Here is a 25,954-nt window from a genome sequence, read left to right as displayed (position 1 = left end):
CAATCAGGGCTTTTCTACAGCTTTGGAGGCTTGGCAGCAAGTTAATTTGGGATAAGCTTTCTCCTGCCGATTTTTCAAATATCGAGGGTTATATCCACTCCAGGATATTGTGGGGGAAAGGTAGGGTCACTCAGGATCAATCCTACTTCTTGTAGAAGGAAAATGTAATTTGGCCAAAATCAAAGTGGAAATTGCATTCAGTGTAGATGGCAGGGATTGAATCAACCTGGGATTGGAACAAAAGCTCTCTGCAGATTCAGCCCAGGTCAGGCTAATGTTAACTATGAAGAAGTGGGTACCAGGAGGGGGAGACCAAGGATGCTTCTGTCATATTTGTTCACTTATCAAGAGGAATATCCACAGAAAACTGCTGCAGTTATTGTCACCAAGGATGCCCATGCAATGATGTCGTATCTGCTCCCTATGTAAGTTCCAAAGAGCCTAGCCCTAAACAAGAGAAAATGGATGTCCTGGGCCACCGAACAGACCTCGTTGTCACTACCAATGGAGGAGGAACGTGCAAACATCAGATGACATATTCCACACACGAGGCATCGCTGGAATGTATACATATATATTATATTTTTTTATGTATATATATATATATATGTATATATATACACACATTAACAAAGAAGTTGCAAAATCCCGATTATGTTACATATGAAAAGAAAATCCGACAGGTTTCACGGTAACCAAAAATTTCACCACATCCCAGAAAATCAGATACAATGCAGCTATTATAATACACGTAGCCAGGCACGGCATCGGGGTACGGAAGAGGCAGTGTACAACTCCAAAGGGACCAGAAGCCCTCGCAAGGGCTTGAGCCGACAGCCCCGGGCCCTCTCTGAGCCTTCCGCACTGTTGGGAGGAGGACGTAGGAATTGCCGCCATTTTGTCTTATCAACTACAAGAAGCGCTGAAGGCCTATTGGCCAAGAAGACTGCAATTTTGCTTTTAATATCAAGCTGTTTCTACCAATCAGATTGCTCGCCAAGGGCTGGGTTTATGCATTATTGGATCCAAAGGGTCACTGGCCTTCCTGTGCTGACTCTGCGCCCTCAAGGTTTCTGCCTGTCATGCAGAGACTTCTGTTAACATGCCAACGTCACACAGTTATGGGAGGTCCATCTTTCCCACGCAGAACCCCACTGGGAGCTTTCCACATGAAGAGGGGGATAAAGATTCAAGAAAGTGCGGAGGGGGGGGGTAACGTGGAGGCTGGATTTTAGGGAGAGAGGTCAGAGGCTGCAACACAGCTAGAGAAGATATCTGCTGAAGACACATTTGAGAGAGAGAGAGAGAGAGAGAGAGAGAGAGAGAGAGAGAGAGAGGTAGAAGCAGTGGGGACCTTTTTGATGTGGGCCCTGATACTCTTTCCCCTCTCCACTGTGAGTACAAAAAACAGGATGCCTGACTTGCAACTTTGCAAACCAGCAGTGTGTATGGAGGGAACAACAGAAATTCTCCACTACCTGGACCACAGCTGTCAGCATCGTACCACCCGGCCTCTACTGCCCACTGCTCCTTCCCCTCGGTTGCCATGGGGGCAACTTTAATCAGTGCCACTTTAATCACCGTAAATCCATCACGCATCATGTTCAACGGCTCACATGCGCAGAGCTAATGGATGCCACGCGGGCCCCCGAAGAAATGGCAGGGAGCAGAGGACAAGCCCGTTTGCCTCTCTGCTACCCTGGCCAGGAAAGGGGGCAGACGACATTTAGAACAGGGAACCGAAATCCTCAGCCAAGTGACAATTTATCAGTTTGAATTGGCTTGAATTGTGGAGGAAGGCAGAAAGTGACCAAACGCTGCATGGCTGGCACAAGGTGCTCTCTGAGATGGTCCCTCCGTGCCAAAGTTCTGATACTTCCCCTCACCCACAATCCTCTAGCCCAGGGGTGGCCAAACTGTGGCCCTCCAGATGTCCATGGGCTACAATTCCCATGAGCCCCTGCCAGCATTCGCTGGCAGGGGCTCATGGGAATTGTAGCCCATGGACATCTGGAGGGCCGCAGTTTGCACACCCCTGCTCTAGCCCCTGACCACAGAGGCATCATTTGTTTGCAGCTGCAATGACTTCCATTAAAGCAACCGGCCTCTGAGTGTGTTAGGTAAACAAAGGGGAAGAGCACCGTGCAGGGAAAGGGCTCAGCTCCTTCCAATCCCCTTCCCCTGCGAAGAGAAGCAATCATCACCCCTGATGCTGTTAGCTGAGGCAATGCAGAGCTGATGAAAAAGCATCCTCCTTTGCGGGTGGAAAAATCTGCTCCAGAATGCATCTGTCTTCACCTGGGCTCAAATTAGCCAAGGACCTCAGCTGGACCACTGTTCCAGCAGCAGCAGCAGCACGTGTCACCCCCATCACCCCCGAAAGCCCAGAGGAGAACGTAGCCCAGGCTGGGAGCAGAAGCGTAGGCTGCCGGATGCGATAGGCGTGGGAAGGAGACAGGCAGCTTGCGAACAGGGGCCCCAAAGCAAAGAGCGTCTGTCAGATACAATGAGAGCTCCTCCAATGGGGACAGGAAGACAGGCAGCGTTTCAGTAGCCAGGCAGGCCAGCAAGGGTGATGCTGGGACGCAAACTTCGGAAATGGCCTCGATTCCAGCACTGGGCTAATTATAGGCATGGCCCTGGATAGCACTGGGAGAATTTTGTTATGCAGCCCCACCCTGGTTTGGGTCACATGAAGCAGCTTGAGGTTGCCTAATAATTAATGTGAAATGAGAAATAGCAAGCAGGATCCATTGGGGAGCTCCCTGGTTCTGTGGAACTCCCTATTCATGATTTGGACTGGGAGCAAAGTTTGTGAAACATCTGATTTTGGGAAGACTTTTGAGCAACTGCATGGTATGTCGATGGTGTGGATTTTATGGCGCTGAGAATTAGGCCTAGTCCTCACTGAGATGGGAGACTTGGGTATGGAATTGCACATTGACTGCATGACACACACTCACACATGCGGGCAAAAGGAAAGGAGGGAGGGAGGTGTCCCCTGCATAGAGAAATGTTAGCATGTTAGGGAGAAGGGTTGGGTTAGAACTCTTCTCCCTAACATTTTTCTATAGGGAGGATTCTGGAGAGGGCTATTACTTTTCTGTTCTGGACTTCACAGAGAAAGAGCACAGGGGTCAGTTTTCTAGACATTGTTTCCCAGCTGGTAGGTCTAAATCCAAACGTGGGTCATGAAGCTTGTGAAATTGCAGTTCTATTAAGTAAAATAATAATTATAATACCAATAGACATAAAATGCCTGTGAACAGAAGAGTCAAGGTGTTGAGGGGTTAAGTAGAGCAGGGGTAGTCAACCTGTGGTCCTCCAGATGTCCATGGACTACAATTCCCATGAGCCCCTGCCAGCAGACGGGGCTCATGGGAATTGTAGTCCATGAACATCTGGAGGACCACAGATTGACTACCCCTGAAGTAGAGGATAAATTTGCTGCCGACATCCATTGCTTTTATAGTAACCCGCCTCCAGCTGGCTGGTCTGAGAGTGGCAGTATATAAGACTAATTAATAAATATATAAAATAAAATAAAACCTATGACTGCCAAAGACCCAGGATCCAAAACTCTCATGGGTCACTGTACCAAATGACACCTTACCGAAAGGGTGGGAAACCCCTGTTCCAAGGAGGACATTCTGAAGAGGGGGCCAAGCCATTCCTGTGACCTTCAAAGGGGCCCACCAGCAAACCAACCACTGCTCTTTCTGAACCTCTCTTAAATAGCACTCATTGGAGGGCTAGATTTGACACATGGACTGCCAGGTGCTGACCCCTAAATGTATGGCCTTGACATTCACTTTGGTTCCAGCAGGCAAGAACAACAGTCTTACAGCTCAAGAGATTTGAACTTCCTTAAAGAGAGGTGATCGTTTTTGCCCGTTTCCTCTTCCCCATGCAGCTCCCCACCCTGTTGCTGAAAGTCCACTGACCCTTGGGAACAAACTTTTGGAGGGCTCAATACGCTGCAGCAGGGTGTGTGTGTGAGCAGCAAGAAACCACTGCTCATTAAAAAAAAAACTTCAGCATGCAAGCTATCTAACTCTGTGGTAGGATACAGGCCAATGAATGAAGATGGAATTTGTCAGCCAAGGTGGATCCCAGTGCCTGATCAGTCCCCTTGGCATTCTATCTAATGTTCCAGGGGTCCAGTGAGAAATGCATTTATATAATAGGGAACATGAGCAATGTTGAGGAAGCATGGATACTGGCACCAAGTGAGAGCAAAGAGAGGTGGGGGGAAGAAACTCAATGAGCTAATTGCGAAGCCTGCAGGAAAGCTGCCTGCATTCTTAAAGGGCACCAGCACCACTCCCAGATAGGGGCTCCTGATTGATAGACCGGACAATCTGATGTTTCTCTTGCATCGGCCATCCCTTTCCAGGCAAAAATCCAGACTCCCATCAGTGCACTGCCAAAGAGCTTCACCTCTCTCCCTCTCTGGAAATGTGCCATTGTGTACAGTCAGAAGGGGTGTGTGCGTTAAACCAGAAAACCCTGTAACAGGACCAGTGTTCTTCTTGGTACATCTTGCAGCCCCTGACAATCAAAAGAGAAGAAGCTGTGAGCAGCAGCATCACCTTTCAAAATGGAAAAGGTTGTAGTTCTATGGAAGGAAGAATTTCTAGTGCTTCAGTTGGGAGCAAGGGCTGAGTATCTGTGCCCAATGAGCAGCCAGAACAAAACGGACTCTGATCATGTTCCATACCCTTGTCGTTGTCCCCCCCCCCCCGAACCTATTCTGCATCAAGCAAACTCCAGATACTTGAGCAGATTATGCACTTTGTTGCATTTTTATATCCTTGTCCTGAGGCACATTTAAAAACTTGGAGCCCATGCTAACTCATCTGGCACACTGCAGCTTGGCAGACTGAGGGGAGGTGAGAGGGGAAGGGAGTCTTGCGAGGAAGGGTTAAGCTGCCAGAAAGGAACACATGGATAAGAGAGAACCCTTCCAAATTTAGTGTGTTGCACCACCACTTTGAAAGAGAAAGGAAACCTATGCAGAACACAGATGTCCCACTTCTCAACCTAGGGAGCCTTCACTAGATTTTTATCTCCGTGCTTTCCAGTGCCATCAATGAGGGCTAGAAACTTTTGCATTTAAAAAAAAAAACAAACTAAGCCTGCTATTTCAGGAGTCTTTGTCAGACCTGAGGTTGCAAACAACAGGCCTATAACAGATGACAAAAGATGCTGTGTTTCAGCATCGACATGCCCCGGCTGCCCACATCCAAACTCCTTTCAGGTACATGCATGTTTCTAATGCTCGGCTGCCCCGCCCCCTAGATATTGTCTGCAGCACAGGCATGGCTGGAGGCTCTCTATTTGGAAGCTCAGGCTCCCCCCAGTCAACCAAATCTTGGAAAATGCAGGAAGCGGTCTTGCCTGTGGTCATTTTGCAGACAATTGAGTAGCTAGCAATAACGTGTCTGTCACTGCAGAGGGACGCCTCTCACGCCCTGCCAATCAATGTTGGGCATCTAAATGCCAGGCTTTGGCAGTTATCATTAGATAGCACGGTGGTGGCAGAAAGTGCGCTCAAGTCTCCACCTGGCCAGGGCTGACCCTGCTCAGTTCCTGAGATCTGGTGAGATCTAGGTCAGGGCAGGGTAGCAAGATACCCCGTCAAAAACTCCCAGAGTCCTCATTGCCTTGCCTGACTATACATTCCACTCCCACACCTCAATTTCTTTTTGCTGCTGAAAACAGAGACACAAAGCCAGGAGAACTCCTAACCTTTTCTATGTGTTTACAGTTTGCCTTGCAATTCCAGGCTATCTGCATTCCTAATTCAGTGTACTGTATGCTTTGGGCGTGCCGGCAAATTCCTCCGGAGACCCTCCTCCTCCCTGGCTTGCTGTGCCGGGATGTACAACATTTTCTAGGTTGGCAGATTTTCCTTGTCATTTCTCTCAAGGCTCCCTGATTCCTCCATCCGCCTTTGCAGACCAGAGCCAGAGATGACGCACATTGTACGAAAGCCCTTATGCAGGGACCAGGAAGCAGCAGGCCTGCTTTGGCCAGGACGAGCTTTCAACTGAACCTCGGCTGTCCAGGCTCAAACCAAAACATCAGAGCCAAGAGACTGGGCAGAAGCAGTAGATGAGGATTGTTCTGTGGGCCATTTTGACCGGAATAGCCATTTTAGAAATCTGCCACATGCTCTGAAACAGGGGTAGTCAAATTGCGGCCCTCCAGATGTCCACGGACTACAATTCCCATGAGCCCCTGCCAGCATTCGCTGGCAGGGGCTCAAGGGAATTGTAGTCCATGGACATCTGGAGGGACACAGTTTGACTATCCCTGCTTTAAAATTTGGACTCATTCTATCCTTGACTCAGCTTCTTATTTTCCCCGTCTCATCTCGCTCCTTGAACAAGGGTTCTGGTAAACTCAAGAAACTCACTGGGAATTGTCTCTGTGGCCACAGCGCAAACCACCCTCCCTTCCAAAACCAGATGCATTTCAGTAGTCAAAGACTTCTGCTGCTCCCCTCCTTTCTGCACTAAGCGCAGTGGTTCTTGTAATATATGGGCTATTTCACGTGCTGAAAAGCACTCCTACACGGAAGGCCCTCCCACATAGGAAACAAGATGCAATCTGCAGCAATACCGCTGCATGGGACAGCCGCAGCTCTGGATTTTTTTGTTGCAAATGAATGGAAGCCGAGACAGGCCACAGCTTCCCCGTGCATGTGGGCTGTGTCTGCACAAAACAAAAAAACCCGCGCGTGAAATGGTCACATGTGACTGCCACATGTGGAACAGCCCTATCGTTTCGAATTAATGGCTTGGGTTCCAAAATTCTGCTGAGCTCCCTCAACGCGGCAGGAGTAGGGAGAATTCCGGCCTCCCGAGGGACTTCTTTTCGTACAGAAGCGAACTTTCATTCAACAACACCCCAGCAGCGGAGGAGGCTTCACCCACACCCTGCCAGCAACACCTTTCCCCCATTAGGAAACCGAAACCAGACGCGCCAACTCCATTGGAGGAAAATTCAGTAGTGCGACCCAAAAAACAAAACTAGTCAGTGAAATGCCACCCACACCCTTCCACCCAAAGGACGTGTGCTGGAGACGTGGGTACCCCTCGAGATGCCAACTAGCCTGACGCGGCAGGTCGCTGCTGGCCTCTGCAGGACACTCCGGCTGCCTTCCAGTCGAAGTTCCTGAGGCTTGGCCGGAAGGGAGGGGGCTCCTGGTGCCTCAATGACAGGCCTTCATCCCTGATACGTACGGGGACTCATGAGGGCGACAGTTGCACTCCTGTTGCTCGGGGTAATCTATGAAGTCTGGGGCGGGCAGGCCCGAGGCGACCATTAAGGATTTGTTCCAAATTGTGAAGGTGGGGCAGACAGGGAGAATAAAGGAAATCTCAAACGTATGGAGGTGCAGGGAGTTGGCCGGGTCGTAGAAGGACAGGATGTTGTTGTCGTAGTCCAGGAGGATGCCCAGGCGCTTCATCTGGGGGTGCACATCCACCAGCATTTCCTTGTTGTTGTGACGCACCACAAAGTTGTTGTTGCAGCGGGAGAAGACCCAGGAGGAGGAATTCTTGCCGATCCACTCGTTCTTGGGGGCTGATTTGTAGGCAATGCCAATGGCGTACCTGAAGAGGAGAGAGAGCAGGGCGTGAGAGCCAGCGGGGTCTTGGTGAATAGAAGGGTTCGGGGCTCGGGTCCTGGGGCCAAATCCCCCCTCCGGCCACGGAAGCTTGGTGGGTGACTTTGGGCCAGTAACCGTCCCTCAGATTAACTTGACTCACAGGGTTAGTGTTGTAAGAGAAAGGAGGAGAGGAAAATAATGTTCTAAGCCAAGGATTCCCAACCATGGGTCTTCAGGAGCTCTGGAGGTGGTCTGTGGCAATTCCTCTCCTGTCTTAATGGACTCAGCCACAAGTTAGGGAGCTGGCTGCTTCCATTAATCCTGCTTCTGAGCAGGAGAGATTCCAGCCTTAAATCCCACCCTGTCTCACACCCCCCACCCCGCCCAGTCCTTCCTGAAGCTGCCTGTTAACGTGGGTGATGATGCCATTTCTGGTGACAGGTTACTTCCGGGAGGGTGTGGCAAGGAGGCGTGGCCAGCTGACACAATTCCTGAGGTTCCTTGAAGCCTGAAAAATTATTTCAGGGGCTCGTCCATGCTCAAAAGGTTGAAAAAGGCTGTTGGAAGCCATTGTGAGTGCCCACTGATGAGCAAAATGAGATAAAGGTATGCAAAAATTCAAATGCTTATTAAAGAGGCCCATTAGAATATATATAGAACACAAGCCATGTGAGGTCTTGCTTTTATCTAGGTGAGGATCTGACAGCCAGATATAACAGGCTGGCAAGGGACAGGAGGGTAAGTTTTAATATTCCTAAATGCTTTGTGCTTTTGTCCCATTGTCATCCATAGCAAACCTTAGGGGGAAGGCCACAAATTGAGTCTATCGATCAAACGTGCTACCAACCAGATGATCAAGGTGTAGCAAAGGCCAGCAAAACAGCCCAGCACAGAGCTCCAAGTGGCTTTCTGGCTGCTGAGCTGCCAGGCGGACCTGCTCCCGCACAAAGGAACCCTGTGGTTGTGCTGGGAGACAAAAGGGAAAGAGATGCTGGCTTGGAGGAGGGCAATTCAACTGGGTAACCTCACTGGGGGGGGGAGGGTGATGTTTCAATCACCACAGCTGGAAGCTGTGAGCCCCCACTGTGCTTTTGATCCATGGATTTCTGCGTGACACACGGCCAGAGGCTCACTTTGAATTGCAGCAGCCGTACCTGAGCTCAATTATTCACGCCCTACCTCCCCGTAGAGCAGAACGCAAGGTCTTTTTCTCACGTACCCAGAAAGGTACACTCAGTCTTCTCTGTTCCTGCTGACACTGTACATTTTTAAATGAAACCCTTCAGCAAAAGAGGAGGGATGAAAATGGGCTTTCTGAGAAGCGCGTTTCCAAAGCAAGAGAGAGCTTCCTGCAGAAGTACGAATTAATGAAAGAAGTCCATCCTCTGTGTTACCTGCCTGGCACTTGGGTTTCATGATTCTGAGGTTTCAGTGCATGTTGGGAACCTGCCTGGCCCTCCTCCAGAGAGGACAGGGCTGGCAGAGGGCTGCTCTTGGGGGTCTGGTACAATTATCTTCTATCCTAGATTGTAGCAGCTCCTGTACTAGATGAACCAATTTTCCTAACTTACATTTACTCAGTTCCTCATTCATTCATTCATTCATTCATTCATTCATTCATTCATTCATTCATTCATTCATTCATTCATTCATTCATTCATTCATTCATTCACATTTATATACCAGCTTCAAGGGTAGGCTAATGGGTTCTGAACTTGCTGAAACCAAGAAAGAAAAAGATCTTGGGGTCATAGTGGATAGATCAATGAAAGTATCAAACCAGGTGCTACTGGGGTGAAAAAGGCAAACTCAATGTTAGAAAGTGACTGAGAATAAAATGGCCGAAATTGTAATGCCCCTGAATAAATCCGTTGGGAGACCTTATTTGAGATATTGTTCCAGTCCCAGTGGAGGACATTGCAGAGCAGAAAAATATACAGAGGAGATCAACCAAGATGATTAGAGGGTTGGAGCACCTTCTCTAGGAGGAAAGGCTGAATAGCCTGGAGTTTTCAGTTGAGAAAAGAGATGACCAAGGGGGGACATGATAAGGGTTGTGAGCATCCTGCATAGTGCAGGGGGTTGGACTAGATGACCCAAGAGGTCCTTCCAAATCTATGATTCTATTATTCTAAGGGATTATAAAATTATGTATGCAGTAGAGAGAGCTGGCAAAGAGAACCTTTTCACCGAGAATATTAGAACTCAAGGGCTTCCAGTGCAGCTGATGGGCAGTTCATGCAGGATGGGCAAAAGGAAACGCTTCTTAACACAGAGAGTGATTATAATGTGGAATCGGCTGCCTGAGAATGTAGGGATGACCACAGGAATAAATGGCTTTGGAAAGGAATCCAACAGATCAATGAAGGACAGATCTACTACTAGCTGTGCTATTTTAGGGGACCTCTTCATTCAGAGGCACTAAACCTCTGAATCCAAAAGCCAGAAGGTAACATCAGGGCAAGGCCTTGGCTTCTATGCAGGAACTGGTTTGGCCACTGCGTGAGGCAGGATGCTGGACCAGATGGAACATTGGTTTTTATGCCTAAAATATAGCTGTAATCAATCATTCAGCATTAAATAATACTTATTGGTACACACGGCAAAAGCCAGCACAGCAAGCCAAAAAAGCCCAACAGATCAAATGGGGGAAGTCCTCTGAAAAAAGGGATTTCTGCATAACAGCTAAAGAGGAGAATCGAATATTAAGTAGCTTCATCCTGGACCAGACCACTGGTTCATCAAGGTCAGTACTGCGTACTCAGAAGGTCTTTAAGAGTATGAACCAGCCCAGAAGCAAGCAGGCAGGCAATAAGGCTATTTCCAGTGTTACAAGAGCATAAAGAAGAATGGGGAGGTGACTGTAAGCCGCTTTGAGCCTCTTTCGGGTAGGGAAAAGCGGCATATAAGAACCAACTGTTCTTCTTCTTCTTCTTCATAGCGGTCCAGACCCATTAAAAAGTGGGCTACACTAATTGAAACTTCTGGACTGTCTTCCACAGCAGTCCCAGTAATCAGCAATCCAATTTAGAGGTTACAAAAACATGGATTAGCATAGTTTGGTGAGCAGAGTCCAGAGAGAAGGGAATTTTTGAATTAAACTCTAATGACAAAGAAGCATTCTTTGCAGCAATTCCAACATGCAATTTCAATTAAAGAGATGGGTCCAGGGATGCTTGCAACTCTGACCAGACAAAGAGAAACTCATGTCAATCCTGTTTCCCAACCAGCCCTGCCTCCTCTGCATTCTGCTTGTTTTCCCTTCGCCCACAGCATCCCGCCACTGATTATGGAGGCTTAAAAAAAGGAGACTCTCAAGTCATAGAATCATAGAATAATAGAGTTGGAAGGGACCTCATGGGTCATCTAGTCCAGCCCCCTGCACTATGCAGGACACTCACAACCCTATCGCTCATCTACTGTACCCTGCCACCCTGTTGAGCCTTCACAGAATCAGCCCCAGAATATTGAGTCCCCAGAATATTGACAACCAGCTCCACAGCTTCTCATGAACTCTGCTAAAGTCATACCTTTCAGTGATAAACACTGAAAAACATACTGCATATTTCTGGACAGACATGATCTGAGAATCATTCCTGGCATCTGACCGCCTTGACCCAGAATGATCAACTCTACTGTGGGATGCTGACAAATGAAACAGAATTAGTAGGAAAAAACACACCCTACCTACTCATATATGTAGAACAAACCATCCATCCGTGTGGCTGCTTAGCATAGTGGTTAATAGGGGCAAACTATCATCTGGTGAGCCAGGTTTGAGACCCCACTCCTCCTCCACATGCAGCCAGTTGGGTGACCTTGAGTCAGTCACAGTTCTCTCAGAGCTCTCTCAGCCTCACCTATCTCATAGGAGGTCTGTTGTGAGGAGAGGAAGGGAAGGCGATTGCAAGCCACTTTGAGATTCCTTCAGGTAGTAAAAAGCAGGGTATAAAAAACTCAATTCTTCTTTGTCTTCATTCCACATCCGGATGTGAAGCCAGAATGAAACAGGTGAGTAACAAAGCTGCCATTCAGGTATTCCAGGAGCTTCTGTGCCATCACATGCCCCATCACCTTGATTAAGAATGGAGGACTGGATACCGACCAATAATTATCTGAATCATTCTTGCCTAAAAATAGTTTATTTGATAGAGACATTATCACTGCCTCTTTCACTCTTAATAATACCTGTGAGAAGAGCTCTAAGCCAAAATACTAGCGCCCTACTCGGCCCCAGAACACCTAGCTACAGTGATTCACGCAACGGTCACTCCTAGACTGGACTCCTGCAACTTGCTCGATGCAGGCTTCCCCTTAACCCGGAAACTACAGCTGGTACAGAATGCAGCAGCCCGACCTTGCAGCAACATCATGGAGGGGCCGCATTTGGCCCATTCTCCAACAGTTGTGCTGGCTTCCAGTTGAGTTCCGGATCAGGCTTAAGGTTCTGGTAATCATCTTTAAGGCCATACATGGTCTGGGCCCAACCAGGGCCAGGGCATTCTCCATCCCTGCCCCAACCTGGTGGAATGAGCCCCCAGAGGACATCAGGGCCCTGAGGGAATCTGAACTGTTCTGCAAAGCCTGCAAAAGAGAGCTCCTCCGCCAGCTTTTATAGTACTATTAGCCTTCACTACACAGGGCTGACAGAGAATATTGAGCTGTAACGGTCCTGATCTCTTTCTAAGAGGGATCCAAATGCAAGGCCTGGTTGGAGGCCATCTGTTGAGATGCAATCCTTCAGGCGTGTTCCTCCCAAGCCATAAAGGGGTATATCCTACAGGGCATAAAAGAAATAGCTAAGTAAATTTGGTCCCAGCTGGGTATGCAGGCCATCACCCTTGACTTGAGTCTGTGTTCTTCTACAAGTCCCTGTTCTTCTGCAGATTCCATGCTGTAGGCAGTGGCTGGTTTTTATGTGCCTTGTGTTTGAGTCCAGAGGGATGAGCAGGTGGAGCTATGCTGAGCTGGTAGGGATGGGTCTCAGTGTTGTGTTGAAGACCCATAGGGAGATCACTTGGGGGGAATGGGACACTTCAAATATTCATGCAGAATTTGCCTTGGTTGTTCAGATCAGGTCTCCATGGCCATCATGGTAACCATGATACTGTCGCAGGATGTTTTGGCTCCAACCTAAGTCATATTTATTTATTTACAACATTCAAAGGCTCCTTTTCTGCCCTAACATTCAAGATGGCTTACAACCCAGGGTATATTAAAAGACACAGGAAGAGAGGAGGCCCTTAGCTAGACTGGCTGTTTTTCTGCATCCATTCGATTTCTAGGGATCCAATTTTAAGGAGACCAAAGCAAATGCATTGTCATTGTCACATCACTGTCTAAGTGAGAAATAACTAGTCTCTCCCTCTGTCAGACTAACTCAGAAGCCCGAGCATCTCCACCTGGAATTCCGGGCTAATTGGGGCAACAGATGGGTTTACTCCCCTGTGTCTTATCTGCTGTGCACCAAGAAGCTGGCAGATTTGCAGTAGTTTGAGCGCTGTTGGCACTAAATCAGTCCAAACCTGCTATACAAGCCATTAGCAGTATTCTTCTCCACTACTATTGGTTCCATGGAATCTTAAGTTTAGTTCAGTTTCATTTATTAAATTTCTACACTGCTGTGGTGGGCCCGCCCATGATTGGCCCTTAGAACAGCCCCTGCGTCTGGTACCCCAACCGGAGGGTGGGGTCCTCCTCATACAGGGTGCCAAATGGGGAGTTGGGACGGGGTGTCCCAGGAGGGGTCAGAGTCTCCGGACTCCTCTACAACAGTGGTCCCCAACCTTTTTATCACCGGGGACCACTCAACGCCAGGGAACACTCAACACCTTTTACTGAGGCCCGGTGGGGGGGGGGTAGTTTACTCCTCTACTCTCAACCACTGCCCTAACGCTCTCTGATCGCTATGGTAATGTTTAAACATCCCTTCACAATAAGATACAGACATGCCACAACAATGAAGTGTGTTGTAAAGGGCTGGGGGGGGATGAAGTAAAAGGCCGGTGTGGGGGGGGGGGAGAAGGCGTCCTTCGGGGCCCACCTCCAATTAGTCGAAGGACCACATGTGGTCCGTGGCCCACAGGTTGGGGATCACTACTCTACAAGGCCTTGCCTTTCAAGGGGGTCCAGGGCCGGAAGTTCAAGGGGTTCTTGAGAAGGTTCATGAACACTAGACGTGTGAGTGGTTACTTGCTAGTGCAGTAGAGCTGTTACAATTGTTGGACGTGAACTGGAAGCTTAGCCATGAATTTCACTTGCTAACCTTGGATCAGTTACTCACATGGAACTTTCAATTTCAGAAGTAGCATACCTTCTGGTACCAAGGGCTGGAGGCAAGCAACATTGCCCAGTGTGCTCGAGTACCACAAGCAACTAACTGGCCACAGGCTGGAAACCAAAGGTTGGGCTAGATGGGTTGGGCTCCCTTGAGATCTTAATTCAGCACGTTCTCTGCTCGGTTGGCCTACATTGCTTCCCCAGAGCTGCTTACCAGGTGGAGGAGCCCACTGTCACCTCCCAGTAATGGCACCCGCTGTCGATGAAGACGTTGCCCGCTGCACCGTAACAACCTGTCCCGCTGAACCTCTCTGGCGTGTGGCTCTTCTTAAGAGAGCTCTCGTCTTTCTCCATCTGCAGCCCATCGTTGGAGATCTTCAGCTTCTTGTGGGCCATTTTAGGGTCCAGTTTGAAGGGCTGGCCTAAAAGGGTAGAATAAGCAAAATGTACTGCAGGGCAAAGGAAACCCCAAAGTTCTCCTCCCCCCCGTCTTCTCATTGGCCCTACAAGCAGTTTACCACATTAGAGAATATTGCGCTAGAACGGGGTTGCAGGGGCATATTGGAATTGTAGTCCATGAACATCTGTCCAGAGGAGGGCAACAAAGATGGTGAGGGGTTTGGAGACATGGCAAAGGAAATTTAAGACTGCGACGATGTTTTTTTGTTTCTTAAAAAAAAACACAACAAAACAGCGGCCGGAAAAAGGGTAGTGAAAGAATCAGGCTGGAGAAGTCAAGCTTGAGGGATGTTAAATTTCTTCTCCTGTACAAGACTTTCTTGATCTAAAACTGTGCCTCCAAAAGCTGTTACTGCCCCATAGGGGCAAAGAGCACCTGACAGGGGTGGTACAAATCATCAAAGGAAAGGGCAAACAACATTCCCCCACAACAACAAAACCAAGTACATTTTGTGAAGAGTGCTTGCACTCAAAAGCTCATGCCCTGAATAAATCTTTGTTGCTCTTAAAGGTGCCACTGGACTCTGATTTCATTGTGCTACTTCAGACCAACATGGCTACTCATTTGAATCTACACTGTAAAACAGGGGTAGTCAACCTGTGGTCCTCCAGATGACCATGGACTGCAATTCCCATGAGCCCCTGCCAGCATCTGCTGGCAGGGGCTCATGGGAATTGCAGTCCGTGGTCATCTGGAGGACCACAGGTTGACTACCCCTGCTGTAAAACATTAAGCTCTGTTACCAACACGGCCCAGAAAAACCACATCACAAGATCTGGCCACACGTGGACAGTGAACATACAAGGCTCAAGGGTTCTTCCCGTGTCTTGCATGAAAACGCCCAAGATGTCTTCAGACATTGATCTTCACACTTCCCTACCTGCATTTTAAAGAATGCAAGGAAGGGGAACACAAACGTCTTAAAAGCCACCAGGAACTAAAACTGCATTTCCATAAAACAGGAAAGTTGCATCTGCTCTGGGGTTGTTAAAAGACAATTGGGGAGATGTCGTTGTTATTATTATAATTATAATCATTATAATTATAATTTTATTATTATTATTATTTGATTTATTACCCTCCACTCCCTGGGCAGGCTCGTGGCGGGGGGCAGTTGTCTTTTCAAGAAGGTGGAAATGGAGCTGAAGACACAGAAAAGCAGGGGAAATCAAATCTAAGTGGTCTGAATTCCTTAACCGTTTTATTCTCTATTAGCATTAATGGGAGTGATAAAGGCACGTTGCAGGGGAGAATGGCCTCCTTAAGTGCCCGTATAATAGTCTCATGGAGCAGCGGAAACTCTTGGTGCATCATTTAGTCTCTTCCCCCCTTCCAAAATCAGCGCCAGTCACTCCCCACCTCAGACTCTCTGTTATTACATGATGCAGGAAGCACGCCCTCGTGGCTTCACAGTAATTTTTTTCACCAGTGATGGAAGAAATCTCAGCTTCAAGGGCCTTTCCCTTGCAAATGGCTCAGGCTGTAGAAACCAATCAAAGGCAGAAAATGAGGTTTGGCCCCCGCCAGGCTACCGAGGCGAGACTTAGCCCCTCCTCCGTCAAAGCACATGCCTCCCTAGACCGTGCAGAAAAGGGAGAAGGGAGAAAAATACACTTCCTGCTGTTCCAGACAGTCAATCTATGTGTGTCCCATCTGAACTGTCTCCATTACATAATGATCTCCCACTCTGCTAATAGAACTCTATCCAATCCAGCCAGCTTGGTGTAGTGGTTAGGAGTGTGGACTTCTAATCTGGTGAGCTGGGTTTGATTCTGCGTTCCCCCACATGCAGCCAGTTGGGTGACCTTGGGCTCGCCACGGCACTGAGAAAGCTGTTCTGACCGAGCAGGAATATCAGGGCTCTCTCAGCCTCACCTCCCTCACAGGGTGTCTGTTGTGGGGAGAGGAAAGGGAAGGCGACTGTAAGCCGCTTTGAGCCTTCTTTGGGTAGAGAAAAGCGGCATATAAGAACCAACTCTTCTTCAAACCTCCTGTTTTGGACGGGAGGTTGGGGAGGAAATATTAGATGAGCAGCAAACCTAGATGGGCCAGGAACATCGTCCTTAATCCCTGCAGGCTGGAGAAGAGAACAGCATGGTCTGCTAATACCAGAATAAAATCCTCCCGGCTTTGGAATCAAGCCATTTGGGAGAGCCAGTCCTTCACTGCTGCCTGTTGCGTAGCTCTACTGTGTTCTACTGTGTTCTCACACCACTGGCAATTCCTTGATGGGAGAAGCTATGAGCCTTTGCTTCCAGACTCTTCCCCTGCTGCCTGCCTGTCAACTCCTCTGGCCTTAGGTATGTTCAAGGGAACAAAAATATGATTTGGCAGCCATATATTTTCAGTGCTCCCTCTTCTAGAAACTCCCTGCAAGCAGAAAAACTATCACATCAGCGATAGAGGTTCTGTCCTAGAATCATAGAATCATAGAGTTGGAAGTGGCCATACAGGCCATCTAGTCCAACCCCCTGCTCAACGCAGGATCAGCCCAAAGCACCCTAAAGCATCCAAGAAAAGTGTGTATCCAACCTTTGCTTGAAGACTGTCCTAGCACTCGATATGTGTTTTTTTTCTAGTGGCAGGTAATTATTAAAATATGAAAATGTTTGCAATACGTAATTCCTCACCTACAGTCTAATGCGGTATAGCTCAAGGGTAGTCAACCTGTAGTCCTCCAGATGTTCATGGACTACAATTCCCATGAGCCCCTGCCAGCAAACGCTGGCAGGGGCTCATGGGAATTGTAGTCCATGAACATCTGGAGGACCACAGGTTGACTACCCCTGGTACAGCCCACTCAGCCACTGCACTGCACTGCATGCGATAACCAAGGTTCAGTCGTCTTCCCTGCCACTGGGAACTAGACCTTGCCAAGGAGAATAGCCCTGCTGTGTTTTGCCTCCCCTTTCTGACTGTAGATACTCACAATGTTCTCTTTGAAGTGGGGAGAAAAAGTCCATACAATGGCACAAGAGGTGAAGAATGAGGAATATTGTATCTGTGGTTAGGCAGGTCACAGGCGCTATCCAGTGGGTGCCTGCAACTATATAAGCCATGACAGCTAAAAGTCTCCACTCACAGGGGCAGGAAACAAACACCAGAAATGGAAATCCCCTCCAAGTTCTGTTTCCAAACTTTGACCGTTTACGCACTGGGAACTTCACTGCCCCAGCTCTCTTGTAGGAGCACAGATTGGGGGCGGATGAGGCACACCGGGCCAAATGCTCCCTCAAGTGGGTGCGGGAAGAGGTGGGGCAACTTGCCACGACTAAAACTCCAGCCTGCAGCCCGGCATGAAACCTCCAGTGCATAAACGGTCTTCTAGAGGCAATTGGCTAGCTGTTATTAGAAACAGAAGGACTAAATGTTTTCCTGTACGGTCAAGCAAACCTATTTCTGAAATTCTTAGGGCCTTTGCATGCCATTGTTCTACATTCCAATGGCAACTGGAAAAATGCCACCAAGAGAAAGCATCAAAGCTGCTCTAAAGAGATTCCTGAAGACTTCTACAACTTGAGACTTTCTATTCTATTATACTTCATACAAGGGCCTGGGACTAGGGCCTATTCTGCACACAATAGATAATTCACTTTCAATGCACTCTAGAAGTAGATTTTCCTGCTCCGCACAGGAAAATCCAGCTGCCAAAGCACATTGAAAGTGCATTGTCCTATGTGTGCGGAATGGGCCTAGTGTTGTGCGCTTAAGCATCAGAAATGGCCGTTCCTGCCCGAAGCAGCCAACGCTGCAACACGGGGGGCGGGGGCGGAGGGGAGGTGCAGCTCTATGCCTGCGTGTGCACTGACTAGCATGCCAGCACCCGCGCCTCCCCCCCCCCATGCAACTGGCTGCTTTGGGTGGGAATGGCTGCTTCAGATGCCAAAGCACCCAACTCTAGTCCCAGGCCCTTCACTTTCCCAGCTCCTGCTTACCGGGATAGCATTTCTTCCATATGGAAGCAGTTGGGAGGGGGATAAAGCCAGGGGCAGGACATCCCTTCTTATTGGCTATTTGTTGGACGGATGGCCAATCAGGAATGGGACTGCCGGGACAACCTTCCTGATCAGCAGGCGATGAGTCCCAACTACTCCCAACCCCCTCTTCCATTTTTATTTATATGTTCAGATAGAAAAAAAAAACAAAAGGGTTTTGATTCCGGAATAGGGAAGGGAGACCATGGTGCTGTCCAAGGACCCTGCAATCCGCACAGGACCCTTCTAGCTCCTGGAGCTTTTTCTGCACGTCTCCTCCAGAAGCCTCTGGGAAACTTTAATTAGAAGGCTGAGTTTTATCAGAGTATCACGCCACCAACTGTGCATATTTAAATTTGAGGGCCCTTTTGTTCGCTGCACAAGGCTGCAAGATAACAATTTTAATAGTCAGGCAATAATCCAATACTTTTTAAAAGGGTAGATTAAAAAACAACAACAACAGTCTCTCATTACTCTTATTACAATCTGCAATATAACCACCAGTGTCAGAATTTCAGGGTCCGTTCTGTGAAACCTGTGCTCCCTTTCTGCCATTGGGCCAAACGCTCACAAACCATTTGCAAAGGATAACACAAGTCTTTGACTGGGTGCTCTATTAATCTAGCAAATGGAGACTTCGACAATGCAGAGCACTTAGCTGCATTCTAATCTCTCCCATCGCCTGACATGGAATAGGCAGCTGGCCTGCCTACCTTATATTTCCCCCCACCCCTTGTGCCCATCATATCCTTGACACAAGCCTGCTCCCACCCCCTATCCCCGTTAGCACTTGCCTCATCTGTCAAGCCAACAATCCATTCTTTCGGAGGCCTGCACCGAAACGCCAAATAGTCAAGTGATACATTTTTAATAAAAGAGCAAGTCTGGAGCTTGGTTTTCATCAGTGCCCAGCCGGTCTTTCCGACACACAGACTAGATTTGATTTGGGTTTTTTTTTTTTTACTTTAAGCCATAGCAGTTCCCAGGGAGTAATAGGAGCAGCAGAGGCAATAAATCATTTTAAATGCCCAGTGGAGTGCAGGTGGAAGATGGAATGAAATATCATGCAAAGAGGGGGGGAAAGGAAGAGCTCCTAGATCAGGGGTAGTCAAACTGCGGCCCTCCAGATGTCCATGGACTACAATTCCCAGGAGCCCCCTGCCAGCGAATGCTGGCAGGGGGCTCCTGGGAACTGTAGTCCATGGACATCTGGAGGGCCGCAGTTTGACTACCCCTGTCCTAGATCGTCAGGCTCAACCGGAGAGACATCTGGAAATTCAGCTTCCAAAGCCAGGTAAGGTCGCGACTAAGCCAGGATCAGTTATTCCAGGTAGCAGACCTAGAACTTACTCCCAGACCAGAACTGGAGAGGCTACAACTCCCAAGGAGAGGATGCCAAGGCAGCGTGTGGTCCAAAAGACCTTTGCCTGCACAAGTCCTTGGAAAGCCACTACTAGTGAGCACAGAGACACCAATCTGGGTGGATTAATGATCTAGTTCTCTTTAAGGCAATTATCTTACATTCAAGAACATCCTATGACAGGCCTGGGCTGTGTTTCACTATTTATCCATCCATTATGGACATCCACTGGAGGTGACAGGGTTTGCTTAGGAGGGTGACATTGATACGATTCTCCAAGACCGTTTATGCACTGGGACCTTCAGTGCCCCACCGCCCTGTCAGGAGCACAGATCAGGGGTGGATGAGTTGCACCAGGCCAAATGCTCCCCCATGTGGGTGCAGGAAGAGGTGGGGCAACCTGCCACAAGTAAAACTCCAGCCTGCAGCCCGGCATGAAACCTCCAGTGCATAAACGGTCCAAGAGACACCAGTGACCAAAGGGAAAAGCTGTGACCCAGTGACAGAACGCAGGGTTAGCAGGCATGTTCAGCATATCTGACAAAAGAGTTTCTGGTATCAGAAATATGCTTCGTTTTGAAAGATCTCAGAGAGCTGCTATTGGAAGGGGGATGGTATTGAGAAGCCGGACCCAATGGTCTGACCTCTTGATGTCCTGCTGCCATTATATTACTGGTTCCACTTACTGGGCTCAAAGTCCACGTTGGATCTGCAGGAATCCAAACAGCTCCATTGTGGGAAGGCTGGATCTATTCACAACCAGCTGCATCCAAATGGCTGCTTGTCGGTAGGATCTTTTCAGTCTCAGTGTCTAAAGCTTTCTGCCAGCTTCTTCAGTACTGTGTGCCACATCCATGCAATGGTTAGACTAGAGCAGGGGTGGGCAAACTGCGGCCCTCCAGATGTCCATAGACTACAGTTCCCATGAGCCCCTGCCAGTTTGCCCACCCCTGGAATAGAGGCTGAATCCTGGTTTGAGTGAATATGGCCTGTGCAGTTTTTCTCTTTTGTTTGTGCCAAGCCCAAACTCATGCTGGTGCCAGTATTTCAAGTCCTCCGATGTTACAGTGGATCTTTCCCCCTCTTCCATGTCCACCTTCTCAGACCTGAGACTGGTTTTCTGTCCCCTTCTGCGGTCAGCACAAATTCCTTGTCTGGGTTGACATAAGAAAGAGGCAGTGGACTATTGAAAGGGCAAAACGGACTGCTTCACTTAAGACTGAAGATTCAGAGTTAGATGCCCTTTTGCTCGAAGATTCCATATACACAGAAAGGTAGCGGTTGTATCATCTTGCTCTGCTAGCTTTCTATTTGCAAAGAGCTTTCTCCCCCCCCTCCCCTTTTAAATACAGGGATCATTACAAAATCCTTTGCTGGGGATGCCATCTGAAGTGATACAATCCCCTCTGCCACCCTCAGTGTTTCTGCCACTTCACTCTTCTACACGTATGAATCAAATCTCACTTTCAACTCTCACAGAAAAGTAGCAAGGCAGCATTTTGGAACCAAATAAACAGGAAGTAATTTTGCCAAATGCAGGAGGGTCCTACATGACCTCAATGGCGTGGGACCAGAGAGATGAGCAGAGTGAAGCAGAATACATGAAGCCTATGGATCCCCAACAGCACTCAAGAGCCTGGGAGAGGGTTATCTGTTCCTAGGGTGAGTTCCAAAGCTCTTGAGGAAGCCTCACTGCTGACTCTGAAAATCTGGCATCTCTCCCTTTTATTATTATTATATACATGTATTATTGTATGGAAGAGTTACATACAGGAAGAATAGAATAGAATATAGAATAGAATAGAATAGAATATAGAATAGAATAGAATAGAATATAGAATAGAATAGAATATAGAATATAGACTAGACTAGACTAGAATATAGAATATAGAATATAACATAACATAACATAACATAATGGAATGGAATAGGATGGAAGGGAAGGGGCCAAGAAGGTACAACAGATATGCAGACAGATTGGGCAATTCCCCCTAAACATCTAAGTTTTCAGCCCACTCAACTGCAACGGCGGACGGGACAAAGGGCTCCATCACAACTCCCTGGAAAGCACAATGCCCACATTTCTGTCTGTGGCAGACAGAAAATAATTTGGCAGGCTGCACCACAATCACAATTGGGACCTGACATGTCACCCCATTTAAACAACAGTATCTGGGGTGTCATTTGGCCGCTAAACCATCACAGGATCTCCAGGCACTACATGCACGAAAGCGCCTTTCCTAAAAGAAGCTCTGGTGATGTGGAGCACTCTGGTGATCTTTATTGATGTTTTTGACTCTGCGGCACCAGCTCCCTCCCTGCCAGCTACCAAGACCACCCGTGTGCCCTAAGACAACCTACTGTTTGTTTTGAGTCTGGCAGGTTCGCTGTTCCGGCTGCCGGCCTGGTTTATTGCCTTGACGAGAAAGATGTATCGTGTGCCACTCTGCAGCCCGTGCACCGTGTAGTGGTTCTGCTTGATGTTGGGGACGATCATCCAGCTGTCCATGGAGTTGTACAGGCCTGCCATGGAAAGGAGAGGAGCATAAACATTAGAAGAGCCTGGCTGGATCTAACCAGGGATTCCGTTGAGCCCAGCATCCTGTTTCCTAGAGGAGCCAATCAAAGGACCTCAGAACACCTTAACTCATGGGTAATCAAACTGCGGCCCTCCAGATGCCCATGGAGTACAATTCCTATGAGCCCCTGCCAGCGAACGCCCTGAGCTTCTCAGACCTCAGAAGCTAAGCAGGGCTGGCCTAGGTAATACCTGGAAGGGAGACTACCAAGGAGATTCAGGGTTGCTACGCAGAGGCAGGCCATGGCTACCCACCTCTGGATGTCTCCTGCTTTATGGGTTGCCATAAGTCAGATGCCAATTTATGGCCCTTTCCAACAGGAGAGGTGGCCCCTGAAAGACTAGTGAATTTCATTCCAGCACAAACCTTTGGGGACCAGTGACCATGTCTTCAAACATGTGGTGAAATGGACATTCACAGGCACCCCATTCTCTTGTGGGATGTGTGTGCGTGTGTGCAATTTGGCCCAGTTCCAAGCCCTTAGCTAAACCCTGATAAGGTTAACCTTGCCATCCTTATCCCACCTGCAGCGGTCTCTGCTGAGACAAGCAGAGCCGAGACAGCAGCAGCCTCTCACAGAATTAGGCAAATCGCTGCTGCAAGAAGTGTGGATTCTGGAGCACAGTCACCTTAACCTTTAAAAAAATTAATCTTGCAACCAGGAACTAGGAATTCTTTGAACTGGCACCCAGCCAATCAGGAACAGACTGCCTTGTTACAGCGTTGGAGACATGAGGCAGCAACAAGTTATTTCGGGGAAAGCAGAGACACTTATTCATGCCGGTTTTTCAAATATCGAGGGTTATATCCACTCCAGGATATCGCGGGGGAAAGGTAGGGTCACTCAGGGTCACTCATGCTTGTTGCAAATGAAAAATTTAAATCACCCAAAATCAAAATGGAAATCATATTCAGCGTAGATGGCAGGGATTAAATCAACCTGGGATTGGAATAAAAGCTCTGTGCAGATTCAGCCTCGGTTCTCCAAATCACAGTCCATTGCTCTTAATGATTACACTGTTCTCTCCATGGACACCTTTGTATGGACTCAGCATGGTGCTTTCCCCTTACACAGAGGGTCCCTGTTCAGCCAGGGTTCACAGTACTTTATAGATCTCTCCCTCTCCATAAATTTTATCTAATGCAGAGAGAATATTTACAGTCTGGTAACGGGGGTGGGAAGCAACCAAGAAGTAGGCGTGAGGCCAGCTGGGAGCACACGTCTTTCCAGTTGATTTAATCTCTTGCCTGGCAAGTCCAGAGGAGCCTGCGTGGGAATTAGAAAGAAACGGCGTGAGAGAAGCTGGCCTCGTTTTTATTAAGCTAAGGAAACCAGGTGCAATAAAGCAAAGTCACTCTAGCTGAGAGAAACGCCTGCATGGCGAAAAGGTTAAAGGTCCCCTTATTGGATGCATGTCCTAACTTTGACCTTCAGAAGAAAACAGAGCAAGGTAGAGCTCTGGAAAGACATCTGCTGCATTTCAGAGATGGATGTTCACTTCATCACCCAGGGCAGGGGTAGTCAACCTGTGGTTCTCCAGGTGTTCATGGACTACAATTCCCATGAGCCCCTGCCAGCAAATGCTGGCAGGGGCTCATGGGAATTGTAGCCCATGAACATCTGGAGGACCACAGGTTGACTACCCCTACCCTAGGGCTTAGGAGTTGACTACCCCTGCCCTAGGGCTTAGGGAATTGTAGCCCATGAACATCTGGAGGACCACAGGTTGACTACCCCTGCCCTAGGGGTTAGGAATTGTAGCCCATTAACATCTGGAGGACCACAGGTTGACTACCCCTGCCCTAGGGCTTAGTCCTGAATGCCAGGACTGTTCTTAAGAGAATCTCCTACACTGAGTTGGAAGGTGATAAAACTGCTAAGTGGAGACTATTACTGTTCAGGTCACCGGGTCCAGCACTACATGTATCTCCTTCACTTCACAGCCCCGGGCAGGCAAGGAAAATGAGCACAGGATCAAGCAATGCTGAAGCAGTCCAAGTTGTGAGTGGGACTGGATCATCTGCTGTGTTTTAGTGCCAAAACCTGTAGCTCTTCAGAAACCGGCAGAGAGTTCAGTATGTGCAAATCCAAAGTTTCAACGTGCTTGGATTTTGAGGATACTGATTTTTAAAAGCAATTTTTGGATCACTGGCTGTTGGCTCTTGAGGTATTACTAGAAGACTCAGCAGTAGCTTAATTGTATCCCACTGAAAGTGTGAATGGCCTGGAGAAGTTGCATAACTTTCTCTGTCCTCCATGGGAGCAAGTAATTGGGATCAGGAGAGTATCCTTTTCAAAATCACGTTCCTTCTCCCAGGCTAGGGAATATGGGGATTCCAGAATCTTTCTCTTCTATGTGAGGCCACAGCAATGTGGAATAGCTGCTTATTTGCCATAGAATTGGCTATGGGAAGTCACACAGGGCTGCATAAACTAAATGAGTGAAGCCCAAATCAACAAGGGGCAAGTTAGTGCCAAATGAAACATGGTGGCCGAAGATTTGAGAAAGGGCCTCACACAGCTGTTTTTTCAGCCATGAAACTGCAGCAGGAACCAGCATCTGTGATGAAGTTTCCATCAGGGGCTTGACACAAGCAGAGGGGTTTTAAACCCCACCACCACCAATGTTTTCTCATTCCATCTCCTCCCTTGCAGAAGCATGCTTGTATGTTCAACCCCAGAGGAAAGAGCCGCTGAAGCAGGGTGGGGAGAATTTGCTTGAGTGCAGAAGGGAAGCGTTTCCTCTCTTTATCCCGAGCTGCTGAGGCTCTCTCCGGAATCACCATGTTCCATTCACAGAATATCTGGTATTACATTTAATTTGGCCCTCAAACCCAACCGTACTGGAAGGTGATGTGCAAAGAGAGGGCTTCAGACCCGCCTGCAAACTCTCACAGTGGCTCTGTTGCAGCCCGAAAGAGGACAGCCTTCTGGGATGCCATATTTGTAGTGGGAGGCCCACACAAACAAGAAGGCGTAAGACTGTTGTCTTTGCAGCACAGTAGTATCCTGGGGGGTGGGGTGGGGGGACTGCAGGAAGCACCAGCTTATCTCAACATTCCCCAACAAAGGATTTGAGTTGGCTACTCTTTCATGAAGATTTATTATTGAGAAAACAGAATGTTGGTGCAGATGTCAAATTCTGTTACGCAACCTGCTTTTTCATTAATTAGCATACTAATTAACTACTTAATGATTCTGGAAATCTCAGGCAATCCACATTGTGCTTGGAATAAGCACAATTATTTGGTGCAGAAAGATGCATTGCCTTCCCCGTGTGCATTAGCAGGCCAAAGTACAGCTCTAATCGAAGAAAACAAATACACGGCTTGCCTAGATGAAACATCAGGACCCAGAATGAACAACTTTTGAACATTTTGAACATCCCAAAGCACAATCCAAGTGCTCTGAGTGTCTTTTTACATGCATGTGTAGTTGGGATGGGGTTCAGTGGCAGAGCATCTGCTATTTATATGCAAGGTCCTGGTTCAATTTCTAGCACTTCCAGTTAAAGGGATAAGGTAGTGGGGTGATGTGGAAGACTCCACCTTCAGCCTGGGAGACATTTTATTTATTTTTATTTATTTTCTTATATTTATATACCACTCTCCCTTTTGGCTCAGGGAAGTTTGCATCCAAAACAGAAAAGGTACAATATAATTCAGTAAATGTTGAATAACAAC

General features: G+C 48.1%; 1 protein-coding gene across 1 annotated transcript in view; it reads right to left on the bottom strand.

Moving 5' to 3' along the window:
• Nucleotides 1-558: 558 nt before the first annotated feature.
• Nucleotides 559-25,954, bottom strand: part of MID2 (midline 2) — a 220,530-nt gene continuing 195,134 nt past the window's right edge. Inside the window, exons 8-10 of the mRNA XM_077307324.1 lie at nt 22,053-22,214; nt 14,112-14,319; nt 559-7,622 (exon numbers count right to left, since the gene is read on the bottom strand). Of these exons, the coding sequence (XP_077163439.1) occupies nt 7,220-7,622; nt 14,112-14,319; nt 22,053-22,214 (773 nt within the window). The 3' untranslated portion in view covers nt 559-7,219. The remainder of the gene's footprint in view (nt 7,623-14,111; nt 14,320-22,052; nt 22,215-25,954) is intronic.

This window comes from Paroedura picta, chromosome 13, assembly GCF_049243985.1.
Source record: "Paroedura picta isolate Pp20150507F chromosome 13, Ppicta_v3.0, whole genome shotgun sequence".
Lineage (NCBI taxonomy): Eukaryota > Metazoa > Chordata > Lepidosauria > Squamata > Gekkonidae > Paroedura > Paroedura picta.
The sequence above is the reverse complement of the archived record's forward strand: the minus strand, read 5'-3'. Positions and strand labels throughout refer to the sequence as shown.